We start from the raw sequence: 17,547 nt of genomic DNA, 5'->3' as shown, positions 1-17,547 counted from the left end.
TAATCCAAACAGTATGGTATTGGCACAAAAACAGACACATAGATCAGTGGAACAGAATAGACCACCCAGAAATGGGCAGTGTATTATATGGGCAATTAATCTACAACAAAGGAGGCAAGAATATACAATGGGGAAAGGACAGCCTCTTCAGAAATGCTGTTGGGAAAGCTGGAAAACTACATGCGAAAAAATCAAACTGGACTACTCTCACGTGATGCACAAAAATAAATTTAAAATAGATTAAAGATTTTAAATGTAAGACCTGAAGCTGTAAAACTTCTGGAAGAAAACATAGGTTGTACACTCTTTGACATTGGTCATAGTAATATTTTTGGATATGTCTCTTCAGTCAAGGGAAACAAAAGCAAAAATAAACAAATAGGACTACATCAAACTAAAAGACTTTTGCACAGTGAAGGAAACTATCAATAAAATGAAAAGACTACCTACTGAATGGGAGAAGATATTTGCAAATGGAATATCCAATAAGGGGTTAATATTCAAAATATACAAAAAATTCATACAACTAAACAACAAAAAAAAAACAAACAACCCAATTAAAAAATGGGCAGAGGATCTGAATAGACATTTTTCCAAAGAAGATATACAGATGGCCAATGGGCACATGAAAAGATGCTCAACATACTAATCATCAGGGAAATGCAAATCCAAACCACAATGAAATATCACCTCACACCTGGCAAACAAATTACAAGCGTTGGTGAGAATGTGGAGAAAAGGGAACCCTTTTGCACTATTGGTGGGAATGTAAATTGGTGCAGCCATTATGGAAAACAGTATGAAGATTCCTCAAAAAATTAAAAATAGAACTACCATATGACCCAGCAATTCTACTGCTGGGTATTTATCTGAAGAAAACAAAAGCACCAATTAGAAAAGATATATGCACCCCTATGTTCATTGCAGCATTATTTACAATAGGCAAGATATGGAAGCAACCTAAGTGCCCATCAGCAAATGAATGGATAAAGAGGATGTGGTATCTATATACAATGGAATATTACTCAGCCATAAAAGCATGAAATCTTGTTGTTTGCAGCAACATGGATGGCCTTAGAGGATATTATTCTAAGTGAAATAAGTCAGAGAAAGACAAATACTGTATGATTTCACTTATTTGTGGAATCTAAAAAAATAGATGAACAAACATAACTAAACAGAAAAAGAGTTACAGATAGAACAAACAAGTGGTTGCCAGAGAGGAGTGGTGAGGGGAAGAAATAGGTGAGGGAGGTTAAGAGGTACAAACTTCCAGTTGCAGAATAAATGAGTCACCAGTATGAAATGTACAGTGTGGGGAGTATGTTCAGTAATTATGTAATATCTTTGCATGGACAGATTATATCTAGACTTATATTGGTGGTCATTTTGAAATCTATAGAGATATGGAATCACTATGTTGTATAACAGGAACTAACAGACTATTTTAGATCAATTGAATTTCAAAAACAAACTCATAGAAAAAGAGATCAGATTTATGGTTACTGGCGGTGGGGCGGGGGTGTGGTTGGAGGAGGGGGAATTGGATGTAGGCAGTCAGAAGGTACAAACTTCCAATTATAAGATAAATGAGTACTAGGACTGTAATGTACAACATGAATATAAATAAAGCTCTGCATGTTATATATGAAAGTTGTTGAGAGTAAATCCTAAGAGTCCGTATCACAAGGAAAAAAAATTTTTTTTCTATTTCTTTAATTTTGTATCTATGAGACGGTGGTTGTTCACTAAACTTATTGTGATAATCATTTCATAATGTATGTAAGTCAAATCATTATGCCGTATACCTTAAACTTATACAGTGCTATATGTCAATTATAACTCAATAAAACTGGAAGAAAAAAATCCTACCTGAGGCATAATATGGAGCTTTTAATAAACTATCATGCTGATTTATTAAAAAAAAAAGAGAAAAAGTGTCCTAAACATAAGTGTAAAGATCTTTAATAAGATATTAGCAAACCAAGTTCAACAACATGTAAAATGGATTATCTACCATGACCAAGTGGGATATCCGAGAAATATGTTGTTGTTTTAACATCTGAAGATAAATTAATGTAATATATCATATTAACAAGGGACAAAATGCATGGTCTTTTCAGTAGAGACAGGATAAGCATTTGACAAAATTCAATGCCCATTACTGATAAACTAGTAATTTCTTCAATCTGTCAAAGGATGTCTATTAAAAAACCTGTCATTGGGATTGACATATATACACTAATATGCATAAAATAGATAACTAACAAGAACCTGCTGTATAGCAAAAAATAATAATAATAATAAAAAATTATCATGTATTTAAAAAAAAACAAAAAACCTACAACTAACACTGTAGTTAGGGATTAAAGACTGAGTGCTTTGTCCCTCAAATCAGGAACAAAGCAAGGATGTCTGCTCTCACCACGTCTATTTAACGTTGTACTAGGGATTCTAGCCAGTGCGGTAAGGCAAGGAAAAAGAAATAAAAGGCATTGAGAAAAGAAAATGAAAATTGCTTTTATTCATGGTGACATGATCCCATATTTAGAAATTCCTAAGGCATTACTAACAATAAATGAGTTTAGCAAGGCCTCTAGATTTAAGATCAATATACAAACATTATTTGTATTTCTATGTACCAGCCATGAGTATTCCAAAAATGAAATTAAGAAAACAGTTCATTCACAGTACATCAAAAAGAGTAAAATACTTAGGAATAAGTTTAACATAGTATGTATAAGACCTGTATACTGGAAACTATGAACATTGCTAAGAGAAATTAAAGATCTGAAGAAATGGAGTAGCATTTCATGTTTGTGATCTGAAAGACTTAACATTGTTAAGATGGCAGTTCTCTCCAAATGTATCTATAGATTCACTATAGTCCCTTTAAAGTTCCAGCAGACTTTTTTTTTTGGTAGACATTGATAAGCTAATTCTAAAGTTGATAAGGAATGTAAAGGACCTAGAATATTCAAAATAAGTTTAAAAAGAATAGAGTTGGAGGACTTACTGGATCTCACAATTTAAAGCTGTAAGTAATTCAGATAGTGTAGTATTGGCATGATTAATAGATCAATGGAACAGAATAGAAGATCTAGAAATAAATCCCTACAGTTTTGATAAATTGATTTTGACAAAGATGCCAAAATAATTCAATGAAGAAATGATAGTCTTGTCAACAAATGGTGCTGGAACAATTGGATATCTACATGTATAAAAATGAACTTTGATTCTTACCTCACACTGTACACAAAAATTACTTAAAAAGGATCATGGACTTAAGTGTAAGAACTAAAAGTCTAAGGTTTTCTAGAAGAAAACATAGAAGATCTTTGTTAGCCAGGACATGGAGGAACCAGAACTCTCATACACTGCTGGTGGGAATGGAAAGTAGAAAAATTTAAATATATATACTTCTCATATGACCCAGCATTTCCACCCCTAGTTATCTACCTAAGAGAAATAAAAACATATGGGCACATGCAAATATTCATAGCAATACTATTCATAATTGCCAAAAACTAGAAAAAAAATCCAAATGTCTATCAACTGGTGAGTAGATAAACAAATGTGTTATATCCATACAATGGAACATGACTCAGCAATAAAAACTAATAATACATGCTACAATATGGATGAACCTCAAAAATGTTATGCTAAGTGAAAGGGACCAGACACAAAAGACTATATTCTGTGATCCAGTTTATATGAAATTTCTAGAAAAGGCAGGTTTATAGAAATAGAAAGCAGATCAGGGTTTGCCTATGGCTGGGGGATAGGAACAGAGATTTATTGCCATTCTTGTTTTTCAGGTGATGGAAATGTTCTAAAATTTGAATGTGATGATGGTTGTACAACTCTATAAATTTACCAGAAATCCACCAAATTAACTACTAAAACTACACTAAAAATAAGTGAGTTTTACAGAGTATTAATTATACCTCAATATAGCTGTTTTCTTAAATCACATAAATAGAAAAAAATAGGAGAAATCATAATATAGTACACAACAAATTCATATATATTCCCAATGAAAATTGTCTTCTAAAATTTCTTAATTGAGAAAATATATTAAATCTAAGGTCTAACATTATTTTCAGTAATGAAGCTCAACTTAGTCCCCCCCCCTCAAAAGAATAAAACAAGAATGGCCCCTATTACTATTATTTAACATGCTGTTTGAGATATATTTGCTAAGATGAGCAAAACATTCTAATTAATATTATCTTTGCTTTTAAAATATTTGTTCTTTTATTTTTCTAATATTAGAATAACAAAAATCAGTGTTTGAAAATGATACGATTTTACACCTAGGAAATTTTAAATGGCTAATCATAAACACAGAGGTGATTTCAGCTGTATTTGTAACCTTTTATTTCTTGAGCTGGATAGTGGGCACATGACAGATGAGACACCTCATTAAAGATGACAGTTGGAATATGTGCATTAATCTCCATCTGGTTTCTTCTGAAAATTCTCTAAAATTATAATAAATAAGAAAAAAAAATCAACCTACAATAGGAGTGAAAGAATGGGAGAGAAGACTACTGTAAAAGAGAGCTGTTAACACAATTTTGAAAGTTGGAAAATGGATGTAAAGAAAGTAAAAATGTAAGTGTCTATAGTAGGGGATGCCAATGGGAAACAAGTGAACTCCCTGTTTTAAAACACCTGTATTTAGTGGTTACCAGTGGGGAGAGGGAAGTGGGGAGGGACATTATAGTGGTAGGGAATTAAGAGGTGCAAACTATTATCTATAAAATAAGCTACAAGGATATATTGTACAACACAAGGAATATAGCCAATATTTTATAAATCACTATAAATGGAGTATAACCTTTAAAAATTGTGAATCACTATATTGTACACCTGTAGCTTATATAATATTGTCCATCAACTATTCTTAAATTTTAAAAAAATTAAAGGAAAAAGACCCCTGTATTTAATTTCTGAAAGACTCAGGAATTAGATGCATCAGGTATATCTGCAGGTATGAGGTAGAACTGGAAATAGGATTGTTTGAGCATATGTATAAGGGGCAATAGACCTACCCCCAGATCCTCCACCTTATTCTACACAGCCTCATAGTTACCTTATCTTCCTCTGACAGAAGATTGAAGTTTGCTCTCTGGAGAGGCTGAAACAGAGAAGTTCTGGATTCTAGAATACCATACACAAATGAGAATGGGGTGAGATACTGTACTCATAAAGGAGATTAAGTAAAAGTCTGGTGGCCAGGCTTATAAGCTCTAAACAGAAGACTGGAATTTCTTTTTGCACAAGCTGACTGAAAAGACCTAAGGATACTGGAAGTGAAATGGCTGGCTACTCTCTACAACGCGGCCACTGTTCAACAAGCTTCCCCTACTGCACACTGAATGGGCGTTCAGCATGTTAGTGCCTCACTCTTAAGTATAAATAGATAATTGAAGATGCTCAAATATTTGAGACCTAAAGAAAAAGAAGGAAAGAGATTTTAAAAAATGATACAGGAATTATAAGAATACTATTTTAAAAGATATAATTAATATATTTAAAGAACTGCATACTATTTTTAAAAAAGTCTATGGATGAAAAAGTAAGAGAACCAGAAAATAAAAATAACCAAAGTAAATTCAGTAGAAAAGTTGGAAGGTAAAGTTGAGGCCATTTCCCAGAAAAATAGTATGAAAGAGCAAGGAAAAAGAAAATAGAAAAGTGAGTGCAGTTCATGCAGGAAGCCTAAAATCCAACTAATAGGTGTTCTAGGAAACAGAAATACGTGGAGGAGAAGAATTTATCAAATAAATAATATTTTAAAATTTCCCAGAGCTGAAATACACATATTTACAGATCAAAAGGATCTTTTGAGTGATCAGCATTATTATGAAATTTCAGAACTAAATTTTAGAAAGATTCAGTTCAATCTGCCTCTTGTGTTTCTCCTATGAGTCTCCTTTATTCACACAAAACACCACTTCTGGTCACTAAATGTGTGGAGGTTTTTCCCTACACCAGGCAATTCTCTGTGACACCAGCTGGGTATCCTACAATTCAACTCATTTCTGACACTGTGTACCTGGAGGTAGTGTCAGCTCACACAGGTTAAGGGCTTGGTCCCACAAGACTGCTCCTACCCCACTTTGGATGCCAACTGCAAGAAGTAGGTCCAGGTTACCCCCAACTTCTGTCCAATTTGGCTACAAGTCAGAAGTTCCCACAGCCTTCTCCTCAGGTTTGATTAATTTCCTAGGGTGGTTCACAGAACTCAGGGAAACACTTCCTTAAACATTTACCAGTTTATTAAGGAATATGATAAAGGATACAGATGAATAGCCAGATGAAGAGATACATAGGGTGGGGTCTGGAAGGGTCCAGAGCACAGGAGCTTCTGTCCCTGTGGAGTTTGGGGTATGTCACCCTACTGGAGTGGATGTGTTCACCAACCTGGAAGCTCTCTGAACTTCATGGAGGCTTCATCTAGTAGGCACGATCAATCATTAACTCTGTTTTCAGCCCTTCTCCCTTTGCAAGAGAATGGGGGAGAGGGAGGGCCTGAAAGTTCCAAGCTTCTAGTCATAGTTTGTTCCTTCTGGTGACCAGCCCTCATCCAGGAGCCATCCAGGAGCCCACCTAGAGTTGCCTCATTAGAACAAAAGGCACTCTTGTCACCCAGGAAATTACAAGGGTTTCGGGAGCCCTGTGTCAGGAACTGGGGACAGAGACCAAAATAAATTTCTTTTTACAAATCACAACATCACAAGAAATTAGAAATTAGAGCCTGGGTTAAGCAGGGAATAGAGAGAAGGATCAAAACAGATCTTATACAAGATTGGGAGTCAGAATGACATTGGGCCTCTCCGCAGCAACTTCTGGCTCATCTGGAAGTTAGAAGACGATGGAACCTTCAAAGTTCTCAGAGAAAATGGCTTTCAATCTACAACTTTATGCCCAGTCTAACTATTAACCAAGTATAAAGGCATCACATGAAGATATATTCAGACCGTCAAAGTCTAAAAAGTGTGTCACTCATGTCTCCCCTCAGAGGAGGACATGTACTGTATACGAGTGAGTAAACCAAAAAAGAGGAATCCACAGTATCAGGAGACAGGATGGCCGACACAGAGAGAGGTTAAAATGAATTCTGGATTCTTAAGAGATGACCCAAGATGAAAGTTCATTTATGAGGCCTAGAAAATAACAAGACCAGAAAGGAGCAGGAGGACAGGAAACTGTGGTATATAGACATCTTCAAGGAGGAAAAAAAAGAAACCAGTGTTTGTTGTGTTTGAGCACACTGGGAGCAGATTTATAACACTTATAGGGAGTTTCAAAATGAATTAGTAATATATATGTAGAAAGTTAAGTGAATGAAAAAAATGAAGCTTGTCATATATGGCCTTTCTTTTGTTGAGTTTCTTTCCCTCTATACTCACTTTGCTGAGTTATTATCATAAATGGGTGTTGAATTTAGTCAAATGCTTTTTCTGCATTTATTGAGATGATAATATGATTTTTATCCTTCGTCTGGATAATGTGGTGTATTCAATTGATTTGTGGATGTTGAACAGTCCTTACATCCCAACATAGGAGCACCTAAATATATAAAGCAAATATAAACAGACCTAAGGGGAGAAATAGAGAGCAATACAGTGCTAGTAGGGGACTTCAGTATCCAACTTTCAACACTGGATAGATCATCCAGACAGAAAATCAATAAGAAAACGTTGGGCTTGAACTGCACTTTAGACTAAATGAATCTAACAGACATATACAGAACATTCCATCCATCAGCAGCACAATACACATTCTCCTCAAGTGCACATGAAACCTGCTTCAGGATAGATCATATGTTAGGCCATGAAACAAAGTCTTAACAAATTTAAGAAGATTGAATTTATATCAGGTATCTTTTGACCACAGTGTTATTAAAGTAGAAATTGATAACAGGAGGAAAACTGGAAAATTCAAAAATGTGTGGAAATTAAACAATATAATCTTGAACAACCAATGGGTCAAAGAATCAGTTAAAAATTTTGAGACAAGTGAAAAGGAAAAATTTTATACACTTACAATGAACTGTCTGCAAAAGAAATTAAGAAAGCAGTTCCATTTACAATAGCATCGAAAAGAATAAAGTGCGTAGGAATAAATTAAGGAGGTGAAAGATCTGTACACTGAAAAATATGAAACGTTGATGAAAGAAATTGAAGAAGACACAAAAGAAAGATAGCTCATGTTCATGGATTGGAAGAATTCCTCCTGTTAAAATGTAATGTACAACATGATAAATGTAATTAACAGTGCTGTATGTTATATATGAAAGTTGTTAAGAGAGTAAGTCCTAAGAGTTCTCATCACAAGGAAAAAACTGTTTTTTCTATTTCGTTAATTTTGTATCTATGTGAGATATTGGATGTTCTCTAAACTTGTAATTATTTCATGATGTATGTAAGTCAAATCACTGTGCTGTACACCTTAAACTTATACAGTGCTCTATGTCTTTATATTACAATAAAACTGGAAGAGAAAACAAACAAAATCTATTATTTGGAAAAGGAAAAAAATATTGTTAAAATGTCCATACTACCCAAAGCAATCTACAGATTCAAAGCAATCTCTATCGAAAGTCCAATGGCATTTTTAACTGATACAGAAAAAATAAGATTCATATGGAACCACAAAGGGACCCCAAACAGCTAAAGGAATCTTGAACAAGAAGACCAAAGCTGGAGACATCTCATTTCACTTTCTGATTTCAAATTATATTACAAAGCTATAGTAATAAAAACAGTATGGTACTGGCATAAAAGACACATAGAGCAGTGGAACAGAATAGAGAGCCCAGAAGTAAACCCATGCACATAGGGTCAACTAATCTTTGGCAAAGGCACCAAGAATACACAATGGAGAAATGACAGTCTCTTCAATAAATGGTGTTGGGAAACTGGATATCTTCATGCAAAAGAACGATATCAGACCCTTATTTTACACCAAACACAAAAATAAACTAAAAATGGATTAAAGACTTAAATGTAAGACCTGAAACTGTATAACTCCTAGAAGAAAACATAGGGAAAAATCTCTTTGACATTGGTCTTGGAAATGATTTTTTTGAATTTGACACCAAAAGCACAGGCAACAAAAGCAAAAATAAACAAATGTGACTATATCAAACTAAGAAGTTTTTGCACAGCAAAGGAAACATGAACAATATAAAATGCAACCTAATCCAATTAAAAAATAGGCAAAAGGCCTGTATAGACATTTTTCTAGAAAGGACATACAAGTGGCCAGCAGGTATATGAAAACGTGCTCAACATCTCTAATCATTAAGGAAATGTAAATCAAAACCACAGTGAAACATCACCTCATTCCTGTTAGGATGACAATTATCAGAGAAGTCAAAAGATAATTAGCATTAGTGAGGATACAGAGAAAAGGAAACCATTGTATACTGTTGGTGGGAATGTAAATTGGTACAGCTGTTATGGAAAAGAGTATGGAGGCTCCTCAAAAAAATAAAAATAGAACTACCTTATGATCCAACAATCCCTCTTCCTGGATATTTATCCAAAGGAAATAAAATTACTTTCTTGAAGAGATATATGCACTTACTATTCATTGCAGCATTATTCATGGTAGCCAAGATATGGAAACAACCCAACTGTCTGTTGACAGATGAATAGGTAAAGAAAATGTGCCCTATCCCTCTGTCTATCTCATGAGGTGGAATATTATTCAGCCTTTAAAAAGAAGGAAATCCTACCATTTGTTACAACACAGATGAATCTGGAGGGCATCACACTAAGTGAAATAAAACAAACACAGAAAACAAATACTGCAAAATCTCACTTATAAGTGGAATCTAAGAGAGTCAAACTCATAGAAGCAGAGAGTAGAATGGTCACCAGGGGCTGAGGTGTGGGGGAAATGGGGAGATGTTGGTCAAAGGTAACAGACTTGCAGTTACAAGATGAATAAATTTGGGAGATCTAATATACAGCATGGTGACTGTAGTGTATGATACTGTATTGTATACTTGAAATTTGCTAAGAGAGTAGATTTTAAATGTATGCAACACACAAAAATGCCAAAAAAATACTAACAGTCTGAGGTGATGGATATGTTAATTAGCTTGATTGTGGTAATCATTTCACAATGTATATGTATATCAAAACCTCACATTGTATATCTTAAATATATACAATTCCTATTTATAAAGGTAGGGGGGAACATGAGGCAATTAACAATTTCAGGGCAAACAAAATTTCCAAGAAAGGAAATGTAATCATTGGTTACTACTTGACTTAGGTGGGAACATGTTTTATGTAATCATAATACTCTAAACATCAAATATTGATTTAACTAAAATTGTGAGAAAACTATATGGGGGAAACTATAGTGCATGCGGGAGGGCATGTGTATGTGTTTTTGGTGGTGTAATAATAATAATGATAATGAATATTTAGAATGTGTCTTGTATTATTTTAAGAACTTCTCTTTCTCTGTCTCTGTCTCTCTCGCTTTCTTAATTGATCCTTATAACAATTCCACGAGGCAGATATATTATCATTCTCATTTTACAGGTGAAGGCACTGAAGTACAGAAAGGCTAAGTTAGAAGGCTATCTCCTCATCTTCAACTGTTAAGAAAATTGTTATGTCTTCACCTTTTGTCATGTGACTCGCAGTGCCTTCCTGTGGGAGGAGAGTCCTTCCTTGCCCCATAGATTTCCAGCTTGGCCAGAGGGCTGTGAGCAGAATGTGACCTCCCCTACCTTGGCCAGCCCTGTGCCTTCTCTCACCTTTCCTATTCAATGAGCAGTTAGAGTGCTAAAGGTGGGGTTTGGAATTCTTCTGTGGCCTCACCTTCACACTGATCCCACATTTTGAATTACCAAGACTTCTGGATTCTACCTTCTTGTATTTTTTGACTATGCATACTTTTCCTAGGTCATGCCTCTGATGGCCTGGACTGGCCTGTTGTCTGCCCTCATCTGGTCCACAAACTATTGCCTGCAGCCAGACTCGCTGGAGCACTGCAGGCTTCATGTTTTACATGTTTATTGTCTGTGTCTAAGTCAGCCTTCGTGCAACAGTGGCTGGGTTGAGTACTAGTACACAGGTGGTACAGCTCACAAACCCTAAAATACCATATGCCCTTTACAGACAAAGTTTGTCCACTCCTGATCTAGGTTACTGGAGTCACTTTTTTAACTTTCTGTTTTCTCTGCCCCCGTTTCCCCCTTCACCCCTCAATAATCACTGAAGCCGGCTTATTGTTATTTTCTTTTTGTTTTAACACAAATCTGATTGTTTTTCTCATATTTAAAACTGTTCTCTGACTTCCTGTTATCCTTATGATAAATGCACACTCTTAGCATGATTATAGTCTTCAAAATCTGGCTTCTGCTTACCTCTCCAGTTTCTCTCTTTCATACCTTAACCCCTTTTTCACTTTCACTCTGCTTTAGGCCTTCTTGAACTTTAGTTTTTGTCCTGCTATCTCTTATTTCGAGGTCTTCTCCTATACTTTTCTTAATTTCCCCTTTTGCTACAGCCCATATCCTTCTTTGCAAATTCTTATACACCCCTCAGGTCTCGGATCAGGTATTATTTTCCTTTGGAAATCTTTCTTTGACTTCTTAAATCTGAGTTAGGTGTCCTTTACACATATTCTTATAGTGCTGTACTTGCCTTGTAATTGTTGTTTTGTTGTTCATCATCTGTTCTAAATCAGGTGACTTCTCTCTTTGTGCCCGACTACTATACAGTAGTATAGAATCAGTGGCAATAAAATGGACATTTCAGCACACTAAGAGAGAGAGATGTGTCACAGGGTTTCACTTGTCTTTTATTCCCTTTTAAACATGGAGTCCAACAATACTGCAGCAGTATTTCCAGTGCTTTAGTCCCTCTGCCTAAAAGTAGGAACTGCATCAGTCAGGTGGTTCTGAGCTTTGAAGATATTACACAGCTCTGTGGGGAGCAAACAATAGAGAGAGCTGAATACAGCCAGTAGCTGGGCTCTGCAGAAAATTTCCAGACCACTGCTCTAGCACCTAGTGCAGGGGTATCATTTTCTCCTACAGTTTTATCGTGGGCTGCTAGGTTGTGGCCCTGGGTTGTGGCCAATAAGGAAATTCACTCACAGCTCCCAGGGTTTATTAATCCCATGGAACCTTTCAGAAGCATGCAATCTTGTTTATCTCAAAATCTCTCCCTACATTGATTAGGAATGCATTTTGTACTGTATAGTGAGAGGCAGGATGTGTAGTGGTTTGTAGTGAGAATGAACGGGTCAGAGTCTCTGTGCCTTGTTTCCCTCATCTGTAAAGTGAAGATAATAAAGGTGCCTGTCTCACAGGGCAGTTGTGAGGACTAAATGAGTTAAACAAATTAATGTAAGTTTATGTAAAGTGCTTAGAGTAGTGCCGTGCGCATGTTGCCTCTTACTAGACATACTGTAGAATATGTAGGATCAAGCAGAAGGATCCTAAAACAAAAGCATGGCATGTGTTTTTTATTCTTCCTCAGCACAGACACATATAAAAGTATCTAGCGACTTTCTTATCTGGCTCAAGAACAGTGGTCATAAATTTCTTAATGATTTTTGTCCAAAAAATGGTGAGGGAAGTTCAGGGGGTGTTTTCCTGAGGAACCCTCAAACATTTGGCTTTATTGTCTGTTTTCCCTTCTGTGCGTGCACACTCTGAAGATAGAGCCGTGCTTTGACTTCCTTATTGCTCTATGCTTAGCTCAAGTAGCTTATCTGGCATACGGAAGAAACATATTGCATATTTGTTGACTAAGTGAATGAATGAATGTGTTTCTATTGCTGAGGGAGGTTTTCATAATTTGGTGTTCACCTTTAGATAATGCTAATTCTGATTCTATAACATTGTAGGTGAAAAGTCTAGAAAGCAAAGAAAGTAGAAAAATTAACGTGGCTCTAAAGTTAAGGCACTTTAAGCTTCTTTAGTTAGAATAGTACTGCTGCAAATGTCCACAAGGCCTATGTCTGTTAGAATATAATACAGTGATATCTTTACTTTTAAAATTTTCATTTCTGATTTCAAATGTAGCACAAGATCATTGTTATTTCCATGAATACTATGCATATTTCAAAAATTAGTGCACATATTTTTTCCAAAGGGTTATTTTTGCCCCTGAAATGTCTAATTATCAAAATTTGATTCCTTCTTAGATTTAATTTTATTACATTTAGAGTTTTAAAACTCTTTTTGTTGTTGTTAAAATCTACAGTTTGTAGTTAATTGGATAGAAACATAGGGTTCACTTTAAAGAAATTGTTTGGCTGCATCTTTTAGTTAAACAGAACCAAAGATCAATATTGGCTCAATATCTAAACTAGAGAAATAGCAAATTACTCTAACGTTTAATTTTTACAATAATTTTTATGGTTAAATATCTAATTTTAAAAGCTTGATCAGGAACTAGCATGTACAAGTGTTGATTGAGCACAAAATTAAAATTCATCTTTTAAAACAGTTATTAATAGTAATGAAACAAAACTGTTAGGCAAACCAGGATTTTTAAACACAAAAGCTAATTCACAAATTTGCTTTTGAGTCATAATATACAGCAAAGTTATCATGACTTTCAAATCCCGAGTTTTTCCTGTAAAACCATTGTCTATGTGTTAATAAAATAAAGCATATTCAGTGAATATGAGTTACCGGGTTTCCCCCATTATCCAAAAGTAGAGTGTTCCTATGAAACTTTTCGTAAGCCGAAATGGCAATTGTGAAGAAGCAGTTACCTTAGGACACATCTTGCTAACAGATGCACAAAATACATCGAAATACAGCACAGATGCTCACAGACACCTTTCAAAGCTATGGGGGCTTGATGCTGAGATGCGGGGTGTGCCCCCAGGGAAGGAGCCTGGTGGTGCTGCTTTCCCTGCTCGGGTGTGTGCTGCCTCTGGAAGAGCTCCCTGAGATCACGGAACGCTGTTTATGCTCTTCACCTTTTTTCGTAAAAGTAAAAATCCTCTTTGGATTTTTTCCGGTTAGCGAAAGAAAACAGGTACTAACGTAGGTCTTTTGTAAAAGCGAAATGGTGTAAAGCAAACTTTTGAAAAGTGGGGGACCTATACTCACACACACCCACCCACCCCAGAATTATAAGTGTACAGCTTGAGGAATTTTCACAAACGGAACATAACCATGTGATAAACACTCAGATCAAGAAATAGAACATTAGGAGTAACACAGAAGCTCCCCATCCCATGCTCTTCCAGCCACTGCTACCAACAGAGGTAACCCGTATCCTTACTACTAGCACCATAGGTTAATTTTTGCCTATCTTGAGCCTTACATAAATGAAATTATACAGTACATACACTTTTGAGTCTAATTTCTTTTGTTCAGTATTACGTTTCTTTTGTTCAATATTATGTATGTGAGATCCAGTCATGTTGTCACATAATTGTAGTTTATTCACTATAGCACCACAATTATTATCCATTCTACTGCCGCTGGGCAATTTCTGATTGTTTTTGATGGGTAGTTTCCAATTTGGGGCTTTTATAAATAATTCTTCTAGGAACGTTTTGTACACATTATTTAGTGAAATTTATATATGTTTCTCTTGGGTATATACTTTGAAATAAAATGTCCATCAGGTTTTAACTCCTCATTCTAATACATAAGTGGACAGCCAATGATTACTAGATATTTGAAGAAATCTTCCAGGATGAAAGAGAAGAGAAAGGAATGAACCCAAAGAATCAAAATGAAAAATGTAATAGAAGAATTTGAAGAACTTTCTAGAAAGCAGAACAGAAAGACAAAAGAGGTAGAAAATAGGAGAGAAAAGTCAAAAGTCTTAAAAGGGAAGAAATTTAAATATAAATTATAAGAAAACTTCCCTAAAACTGAAAGACATGTATTTCTATATGGAAGGGATTCTCAGCACAATAGATGATAAAAGACTCATAATCAAGGCATATCATTATGTGATCAAATAAAATACATGTTTTATCATAAATGTCACTTCTGTCAAAAAAAAAAAGCACATCATTCTGAACACCATGAATAAAGTGAGGATTAAGAGGAAGGAAACAATTCACATTCAAAGGATCAGGAATCAGAATGGCATTGGAGTTTGCAACAGCTACATTGGAAGCTAGAAAACCATGGAACAGGGTCTCAATTCCTGAGGGAAAATTATTAACACCTTAGAATTCTGCATCTAGGGTAACTTTTAATCAAGTATAAGGGTAGAATGAAATCATTTTCAGACATGCAAGGATTGAAAACACTGTCTTCTGTGACCCCTTTCTCAGGAAGCTACGGAAGGAATGTGCTCCCAGAAGATATGGATGCAGCAAATAGGGACTTACCACAGAGAGGGGGGAAGGGGATTGTCAGGATGAGAGTGAGCAGTTCTGGGATTACAGCCATGCAACAGGCCCAGAGAGCAACCAGTCCAATTGCAGCAGGAAGATAGAGGGTCCTGGGAAGGGGGTTTCCAGGAATTTTTTTTCTTTAAGGAAAAAAAAGGACTGATTAATTTTTTGGCATTTGAGTATTTGGAAACTGATAAATATTTTCACTGACCTCATAGAATAAAAGGAAGCATGTAAATAGAGTGAACAAGGAATGATATTTCATAGTGATCATACTCTAACTACTGATTACTGATTTGTCACAAATTAATTGACTATATTGTGAGGATATATGTTTTTGGGGTGGAAGTGAGGAGGTGGGAATTAGTAGTGTAAGAGAGCTAAATTCTCATATACTATATTAGGAGTTCATAGGTGATTTTTAAAATCAATAAATTGAAAAATAGCAGTATAAACATATTATTTAGACCTATGTAAGTAAATACCAAGAGAAACAGCTAAAAAAAGATGAAAGCATTTGTTTTTAATGAATGAAATTGGGAGGAGAGGTAAGGTGGGTCAGAGGACTACCTGTTTTTCACTTACTGACCTTTTGGTACTGTTTGATTATTTTTAAAGGTGATAAAAGTGTGTGCATGCATTACTTGATAAAACTAAAAACAAAAACAAATATTAATGACAGGTTCCTTTAAGGAGCATTAGGATTAAAGTGTACCCAGTAAAAGGGAGTCAGGTGTAGAGAAAAAGAAACGTAAATTTACCTTTTGTTTTAAAAGGGTTTTTAAAATGTTGTTTATTTCTGGGCTTTGTTTTGTTTTATTCTAGGGCTTCAAAAACAAACCAAAAAAGATGGGTCACATAAAGGCAGACTTGATTGATGTTGACTTAATCAGAGGTGAGTTCTAAAGTTGGATTGTTTCTTAGGTATATCATTATATTATTTCATAGTGGTACTAAAGATTCTTTTTGGATATCTTCCCTATATGATGGTATACTTTAATTTCCAAAAGTAGTGTTCTTCCTGCATCATTCAGGCTTTAGCATTTTTTCCCCTTTGCTTTATGCTGTGTGGCTATGTAAATTACATGGTTTCCATGAGCGTGAAAGAGAGGAACTTGGAGACTTGCTGCTGTGTAATGAAGAAAAATATATTGTATACCATTCAAACAAGCCTGACTTATTTTGAGCTCCTGTCCTAGTGATTGAGGCAAAAGTTAGTGTATATAATGAACATCTAAGAGGATTCTTTTTCACTGAACAGGTTATGTGCTGATTTTTGCTCTCACCTGTTTTTAACGTACTGTTACAAGTGGGCATTAGCCTAGTGTACATAAATGTTTGATGTTTTGTTTTATTGTATATTTAAAGGCTCAACATTTGCCAAAGCCAAACCTGAAATTCCGTGGACATCTCTGACTCGGAAGGGGCTTGTTCGAGTTGTATTTTTTCCATTTTTCAGCAATTGGTGGATTCAGGTTACCTCTTTAAGAATCTTTGTTTGGCTGCTACTGCTTTACCTCATGCAAGGTAATTGGAGGAGTTGGGATAAATTGTGACAGTTTCTTTTTGCTGCTGTTGCTATTAGATCATGCAGACTTTACTGTTCTTACATTTACCCTTTCATTTGATGGTTTCACGTACAAAGAAAGAAGGGACATACACCATTTGGAGATCATCTTAAATTTATTGGCTCAGAGAGAGCAAACATGATTGTCTAACTCTTCTCTCTTGAATTTCTTTCTACCTGTCTCACTGGCCAGGCCTTTTCAAACTTTTCCTGTGTCTGACCTTTGACTATTGGATTACCTCTAGGTTGGATCGGGATTCTCTTCTCTTCTCTAGGTACTCTCATCAAGCCTTGTACCTTTAAATATAATTGATATACTGGTGATTCTCAAATTTATATTTTCAGGCCAGATCTCTCTGCTGAACTTCAGGCTTGTAAATACAACTGCCTGTTTGACATTTCCATATGGAGATTTCATAGGTATCTTGAACTTAATCATACCCAAAGTGGAACTCCTGATTTTTTTTTATAATCTTTTCTTTTATACAGTCTTATTCCTCTTCAGGTTTTATCCCATTTCATTAAATGATGCCATCAGCTACCCAGTTTTCAAGCGAAAAATTGTCTTCCTATTCTACTCTACCATAAACCCTCATATTCCATCTGTCACCAAGTCT

General features: G+C 35.3%; 1 protein-coding gene across 3 annotated transcripts in view; it reads left to right on the top strand.

Moving 5' to 3' along the window:
- PHTF1 (putative homeodomain transcription factor 1) overlaps nucleotides 1–17,547 on the top strand; it is a 62,003-nt gene that overhangs the window by 5,104 nt on the left and 39,352 nt on the right. For 2 of the 3 annotated variants that reach the window (XM_007169370.2, XM_007169369.2), the window contains exons 4-5: nucleotides 16,189–16,258; nucleotides 16,732–16,890. In XM_007169370.2, the coding sequence (XP_007169432.1) occupies nucleotides 16,189–16,258; nucleotides 16,732–16,890 (229 nt within the window). Of the gene's footprint in view, nucleotides 1–16,188; nucleotides 16,259–16,731; nucleotides 16,891–17,547 lie in introns of those variants that run through there. The other variant, XM_057544934.1, reaches the window with a different exon arrangement.

This window comes from Balaenoptera acutorostrata, chromosome 1 (genome assembly GCF_949987535.1).
Source record: "Balaenoptera acutorostrata chromosome 1, mBalAcu1.1, whole genome shotgun sequence".
Classification (NCBI taxonomy): Eukaryota; Metazoa; Chordata; class Mammalia; order Artiodactyla; family Balaenopteridae; genus Balaenoptera; species Balaenoptera acutorostrata.
This window is presented reverse-complemented; position numbering and strand designations above follow the sequence as displayed.